General features: G+C 40.0%; 1 protein-coding gene across 2 annotated transcripts; it reads left to right on the top strand.

The window, feature by feature from the left end:
• Positions 1–2,707: 2,707 nt before the first annotated feature.
• Positions 2,708–7,448, top strand: LOC104595590 (cytokinin dehydrogenase 5-like). 2 transcript variants are annotated; one of them, XM_010256374.3, is made up of 5 exons: positions 2,708–3,852; positions 4,291–4,418; positions 4,782–5,060; positions 5,580–5,842; positions 6,569–7,448. In XM_010256374.3, the coding sequence occupies exons 1-5, from the start codon at positions 3,231–3,233 to the stop codon at positions 6,906–6,908; spliced, it is 1,632 nt and encodes a 543-aa protein (XP_010254676.1). In that variant the 5' UTR covers positions 2,708–3,230; the 3' UTR covers positions 6,909–7,448. The 2 variants fall into 2 exon arrangements, with proteins under 2 accessions (XP_010254676.1, XP_088745208.1); XM_088889082.1 differs by lacking the exon at positions 5,580–5,842 and having other exon boundaries at positions 2,714–3,852.
• The last annotated feature ends 204 nt before the right edge of the window (positions 7,449–7,652 follow it).

The raw sequence follows: 7,652 nt of genomic DNA on the forward strand, positions 1-7,652 counted from the left end.
TTACCACTTTTCTATACTTTTCATGTTTTGTAGTTCTCAAAATCTCAAACATAAGTTGTAGAGGTACCTCTTGTTTAGGTTATAGACCTTTTGAGAATAGGATTTCATAAAATATAGAAATTTGGTGTTTCTTGAAGTTGTTGACAAAAAGATTAAAGAGTGGTTCCTAGAGCATAACACCCAACTTTCTAGCATCAGATGACATCTCTCTAAAGGTTGTGAATTAATAACCATGTAGAGTAGATCAAGCAATGGATTTGATGGGAATTAAATTGGATGACCTTTGATTTATGAGCCTATAGAATTTAAGGTTGTGACTTAGCTCTCTTTTAAGTAAATAACATGGGATTTATAATTTAGGTAAATAAGTATAAATTAGGTTTTCTTTATTGAAGTGTATAGACACAGAATGTGTTGAATTTTTTCTCATTACTAACTTTATTTTCTTCTTGTCTTGCATATAGTTTGTGTACATGATACTTTATGTGGGGGATTTGAGGAATTGGTTTGTTGAAGCAAATGTTGGATTTGATACAACCTAAAGGTATATGATCAATTCTAATTTTTTGTTTTTGAACTTGTACATACACTAAGTAGACATGAAGGCATGAAGTTTAATGGTCAGAACAATTGGCAATAATTACATTTGATGCCCTTGGTTTTTTTTTTTTTTTTTGCATTTTTAGAATTGCTTTCCTAATATGTATGTTGTTTATTTCTCCTTTGTGCAGGTAATTGAAGATGAAGCGTTTAGACCAAGAAGATTATTTCATCCATCTATCCATTTTGAAGAACACAACAAAGTTTCTTTTTCTAGATAGCATATGAATTATGAGTTCAAGTTAATTTTATAACAACATATTGTACTTGTTGAGATGATGGAGATTTGTTTATTTAGAAATTTGTATTAAGTGAATCTTCTTGTTATGATTATTAATGAAAAATTATTTTATTAATATAAATATTATGGATTTTCATTTTACTAATTTTGTACTTATTTGGGTAAAGTATATGGTTATTTAATATCACAATGAAATGTAAGGAATTTCAACTATTAATATATTGGTTATGTATTGTCTTAATGGATTCATTTAATCGATGATGGTATAAAGTGGTCATTATTGTTATTTGGATTAAAAATGAAATCAATAAATCAATAGCGACGGTATGCATTGGTTATTATTAGTTTTAAACTTATTAGTGATAATATTTTTAGTCGTTATGATGTATTTAGTAGGGACAACATGAACCGTCGTTAATAATTTTGAATTAATAGTGACTAGATTTGTTTATAGTTATTGTGATATTTTTAACAACAGGTGGAATCTTTGTCATTAATAAGTTTTAGCGATCGAAATTTTCAACTCGTCACTTAGGTTTTTAACGGCAAACGGTGACGGTATATACTCTCATCGTTAAAAGATTTGAACGACAAAATTTAGACTTTTAACTATGGTTTTTCTGGTTGCTAAAAACCTCTATATTCTTGTAGTGAGTGATCCACAACTTCAGAAATGTAAAAAAAAAAAAAAAAGTTACATGGATTCATTTATTAGCTACACTAAACAGAAAGAATCTCTCCACCATATAAAAACTGTTTTAGGGTCCAAAACCTTAGAGCGCAGGTGGGTCCAGCTCCAGTCAGTCTCGACTCTCGAGTTCAAGAAACGTAGGTCACCCACACCCACCATTACCAAAGCTGCTGGGGAAGGGGAAAGGTTTTGCACTTTTACTTTACCCTTGTTGCTTTTGTTTTTGACAAATTTATTATTAACTAAAGAAACTGTAATTAAGCAAATTTACTGCAAAAGCCTGTTTGAAAAATTGGCTTTTCCTTTGTTTGTTTTCAGAAGAAACCCAAGTTTGAACTAGTGACGTTAATCAGTTAGTCTGCTTTGGGTCTTAAATTGCCAAGTTGCTTTATCACCTCACTCAGCTGCTCGGCATGCAGCAGCATCCTCTTCAGGGGCGTTGGCACATCGAACACATGCGAATGAATGAACCATGCATGGATCTATATATTATCATGGACCAGGGTTTTATAGGGTATCAACAGTATTAAGGCCTGACAAGGTGCCGGGCTGGACATCCGGGTTGGTCCATATAAATTAAAATTTAATCTGATATTCATAATTACATAAAAACATATTTAAAAAGTTATTCTCTATATAATAATAAATGCCACATACATACTATTTAGTAAAATGTTATACCACAACAAATATACATAACCCGGATCTGGGTAAGATGTATCATAAATGATCACCAATAATCGTACCACCACCGAAATATGAATATTAGAATATATCCCTAATTAATCCCTTATAATTAATTCATAGGTTAAAGAAAATTAAATGATTAAGTAGAATTGGAGCTAATAATTAAGCGATGACGGGCACGGGCTGAGTTGCTGATCCATGACCATGAGAGATAAATAAAAGTGAATGGAGGAGTCTGCAGTGCAAAGTGCATTGGTTGGGCTTTTGCCCAAACACCGTCGCCTTCTCTGCACCCACGTGAACGTTCACAAGCCCTCGTCCCCACACAGATCCTCCGTATCCCCCTGGTGGTCCCCACTCTGTACCACCTTCATCTCCACTCTTTCTCTTCACACGTGTCGTCCCATCATTTTACAACGCAGGGCTCCACGTGTCATCATGCCTCCCGTTCTTGTCCTATAAATTGATGGCCTGTATCTTAAACCCTTGACACAGAGAGAAACGGAGATAGAGAAAGATAGCAGCCCGCCAGCCCCTTCCCACCCCAGTGCCCTCCTTACTCCTTACTTTTCTCTCTCTCTCTCTCTCTCTCTCTCTCTCTATATATATAAATATTCACTTCGTTCTTCGCCCTGCTGCAAACATTGTAATAAAGCGAGTATGAGAATGAGATGGAGAGAGAAAGAGCGCGAATCTGTGCTTGTTGCGTAGAAAATCTTTAAAGCGCAATCCGGCTTACGTTAGCACCACGGCTCCCCACGCTGCTGCACAAGATTTTGTTCCATATCCATTATCCCCGAAGTTTCAGCCAGACCCAGCCCAGCCCAGTAGATCCATCCCCTCACTCACTCATTCCTTCGCTTCGCCGGGTTGCACTCGTAGTTTTTGCTATCCTATATTCCTATCCTCCAGTCCTCCTCCACCACGCCACCACGGGACGGGCCACGGCTAGTCGGCTACCCCCCGCTTCTCTTCTATAAATTAAAAGCCCAACACACTGACAGCACAGATATGCCAACCACCAAGCCTCTCATTCTATCATTCGTCATCTATCATTTACTCTCCACCGTCGGATTAACGGTGGACCCCAACGGCCTCCTCGGCCTGGGTTTCGACGGCCAGCTTAGCGTCGACGCCGCCGACGTGGAAACCGTCTCCCTTGATTTCGGTAGAATGACCCAAGTTAAGCCGTTAGCCGTATTACACCCGGCCTCGGCTGACGACATCGCCGGGTTGGTTCGCACCGCTTACCAGTCGGCTCAGGGCTTCACTGTCTCGGCCAGAGGACACGGGCATTCCATCAACGGCCAGGCCCATGCAACCGATGGGGTTGTGATTGCCATGAGCAGCTCCACCTCCAAGCGAAACCGGATCAGTCTGCAGGGAAACCCAGCAGCTCGCCCTACTCTCCTTTTGGGAGACAAGCCCAGCTGCAGCTACATGGACGTCTGGGGTGGAGAGCTATGGATAGATGTATTGAACTCAACTCTCGAATACGGACTTGCACCACGGTCCTGGACCGATTACTTGTATCTGTCCGTGGGCGGAACCCTTTCTAATGCTGGCATTAGCGGTCAAGCATTCAACCACGGCCCTCAGATTACCAATGTCTATGAACTCGACGTTGTTACAGGTTTTAATCACACCTCTACCTTCCAGCTCCCATGCTCTCTCTCATGGAAACAAATGAATAAAGAGTTTCATTCTATTAATTAATTACATTTTGGCTTCTTTAGATTTCCATCTCTAGCTAACTTTCTTATCATATATGCTAGTATTATTTGTTTTTTTTTTTTTTCTCACATACCCAGCTTTGATTATTTTCACATGACCCCTCTAGTATCGCTTATCCAACTTTAATCTTTTCAATACTCACTTTTGCTTTTTCATCGTTTTCTTAATTTTATGGCCCTTTTTTGGATATATTTTCATATGGGTTTTTTTTTTACACTTTTTATGCAATATACCTCTTTAATTTCTTAATTAATAACTTTTATATAACATTCATATTTCTCCCTATCTCTCCTCCATTGTTGGGACCTCACTATGTTTATCCATGTTTCTGTTACAGGGAAGGGAGAGGTGGTAACATGTTCAAATGAACATAATTCAGAACTATTCCATGCGGTTCTTGGTGGCTTAGGACAGTTTGGCATCATAACTAGGGCCAGAATTGCTCTAGAACCGGCTCCACAAAGGGTACCCTCTCCTTCTCTCTCTCTCTCTCTCTCTCTAGATCTCTTTCCCTTTATAAAGTCCAGAAAGGAGAGCTTGTTTTCTTCTGTTGGGTGGGGAGTAGGGACGCGCATCTCGTTGTGGTTAGGCCGACCGAAGCCCCCATAATACTTTTTAGGCATTAATTATGAGCAAGCCAACTTAAGAAGCAGCCAAAGGACTCAATTAGAGTTGCTGAGTTGGGTCCATTTGAACCTCTGAACCCTTTCAAAAACGGCTGTGTGAAGGCTGGCAGTGTTGTGACGTGTCTCACGTTCCATTCCAACGTACGTAGTCTCGTTTTTCTCATTTTCCTGTGCCCGTTTTAACTTGTTGTGGGGTGTGTAGGTAAGGTGGATTCGGGTGCTGTACTCCAATTTCTCAGCTTTCACAAAGGACCAGGAGTACCTCATCTCTCTGCATGGTAACCCTTCAACTGATAGGTTCGACTATGTCGAAGGTTTTGTTATTGTAGATGAAGGGCTCATCAATAACTGGAGATCCTCCTTCTTCTCCCCTCGTAACCCCGTCAAGATCAGCTCTCTTGGTGCCGCTAATGGTGGTGTCTTGTACTGCTTGGAGGTCACAAAGAATTACGATGAATCTACTGCCGATACCGTCGATCAGGTATAATACTCCTAATCCTAAATCAAAACCACCATGCACGCATACCTTGATCATTCCTAGGCTAGCTAGCTAGCTACGTCTGCAGGAATAAACCAGAACAATTAAATAGCTTATTCCTTTTGTCTCTTCATGCTGTATTGCCCCTAATATTTTAATTTTTAAAGGGTCAGATTATTCCCTTGTGTTGTGTCTGTCCATTCTTCTACACCATTACTAACATTTACCACAAATATCAATAAGACTTCCACATCGCAACATGCAAAGATCTTCTGTAATCTATTCTTTAATATTTACTTAACCAAATCTCAGCCGTCCAACCACCAAATGATTTTCCCTAGCTAACTAAATGCTTTTTAAGTTTTAAACAAATCCAAATCCTAATCCTAGTTATCCTGACAAAAACAACCTTTTTCTGCTCGCTCTCTCGCCGCTTAGTTTACTGATTAACTTGTGAATTAAATAATCAAGATTACTAGAGTGTAATTAATTTGGTTCCGAATTTGGATCACTAAATTGCAGGAAGTCGGGGCTCTGCTAAAGAAGTTGGATTTTATACCGACAACGATCTTCACTACAGATATTCCTTATCTGGATTTCTTGGACCGGGTTCACAAGGCCGAGTTAAAGCTCCGGTCCAAGGGTCTGTGGGATGTTCCCCATCCATGGCTAAATCTATTTGTTCCCAAGTCCAGAATTGCCGATTTTGACCGTGGTGTCTTCAAGGGTATTTTGGGAAACAAAACAAGTGGGCCCATTCTCATCTACCCCATGAACAAAAACAAGTAAGTTCCTCGTTCTGGTGCTGGATCTCCTCTTTTCTGTAAAATCTTGTATAGCGTATACAATGCATGGACGAGTCAATCGTTTGGCTGCAAAATTACTTATAGTTAGCTTTGATTCATCCAATCTGAGATTAACAAGTAGGACGCAACCAATGAGAGCGCGCTCATTGGAAAAGACGAACCGTACGTTAGATGATGAGCCGTTAAAGAACAAAAATGTCCTTTGGGAGATTGTCTGTACCGCCTTATTAGGAAATAAGAAATTGGAACCTATTCTTTTTTACCAAGAATGGTACAGTTTATCTACCGTACACGTGTCTCATATTCTCAGATGCCTAAGATCATCCGGATTCGATGATGACAAACCATAACCTTTTAAACTGTTATCACTTATCACTGTGTCTGACGGCTGAGATCATTCGATTGGGCTGACTTAAGAGATCTTCCAAGTGTAGGACCACTGCTTGGTTCTTTATCACTCTGTACTTACATGTGTGTTAGACACCCAAATAAAAACACAAACCCTTTAAGTGCCTTTCAATTCAACCACATATATATATATATATATATATATATATATATATATATATATATATATATATAACAAGTTTAATCAAGGCCGGACAAACTGGGCCCCCACGTAAAACTCCATGAGTCACTCATCAGATTCCAAATTTCCAACTTCTTGGAAGTAAAACACCAAGTCTTTTTGTTGCTATGATGCAGATGGGACCATCGGAGCTCGGTGGTAACTCCAGACGAGGACATATTTTACCTTGTAGGACTGCTTCGATCGGCACTGGATTCCGGGGAAGAAACACAAACGATGGAGTACTTGAACAACCAGAACCGTCAGATTCTCAGATTCTGCAACGAGGCGGGGATCAAAGTGAAGCATTACCTGCCCAATCACAGCACACAAGAGGAATGGAAGGCCCACTTCGGAGAGAAGTGGGATTTATTTGTCAAGCGGAAGATGGAGTTCGACCCCAAGCGCATTCTAGCAACGGGCCAACGTATATTTCAACCTGCCTTCACCTCTTCCACGTCATCCTCATCTTGGTGAATGGGTGACCACGTCACAGCGCCAGCTAACAACAAACAAAATATTTGTACAGGGCTGAAAAGAGAATAGTAGTTTTTCTTTTTCTTTTTTTTAATTTAGTTTTGGTTTTGGATGCTGTGATTATGGGTTGGGATTGTGTTATGGTGTGATAGTTGAGCAGTTATTGTCGAGGACTCCAAGGGCATTAAATATCTAACGGCTGAGTGACGAGAGATTCGTGGGGCCCATATCTTGTCCTTCATATGTCATGTGCTGCAGCAGTGCAGCAGCCGTGATCCCGGACAACCCGACCGTTGCCTCCGAATCTTGTCTTTTCACAGCTGAGCTGCTCCCACTTCAGTCATCCCATCATCCGGATACCCGATTTTACTACTGTCTTACGTTACGTTACGTATTTCTTTCTTTCACGTTCTGCATGTAATTGGCTCTGCCAACTTTACCGCTGTAATTACGTTTTTTGATTTGTTCCGCTAATCCATCAATTTGTACTACTTTTTACCTTTGTTCCTATTAAATGAATTGTAGTAGGTATTTCACGGTGAATTTTGAGCATTCAAAAAATTTGATAAAGATAAGGAGGCGTGGATTCATCATCCACCGTTAAAAGCGATAGTACCTAACCGAAACCTTTTCCTCTGATGGAAGCCTTGCGTGGTGGTGGTGGTGGGTCCTATCGCGGTTAGACTGGTGACGTGTTCATTCGGGATAAGGTGCATTTTGCTGCTTGGTATTAAGATAAGCATG

The sequence above is a fragment of the Nelumbo nucifera genome, chromosome 5 (genome assembly GCF_055504915.1).
Source record: "Nelumbo nucifera cultivar China Antique chromosome 5, China Antique-T2T, whole genome shotgun sequence".
Taxonomy (NCBI): Eukaryota; Viridiplantae; Streptophyta; class Magnoliopsida; order Proteales; family Nelumbonaceae; genus Nelumbo; species Nelumbo nucifera.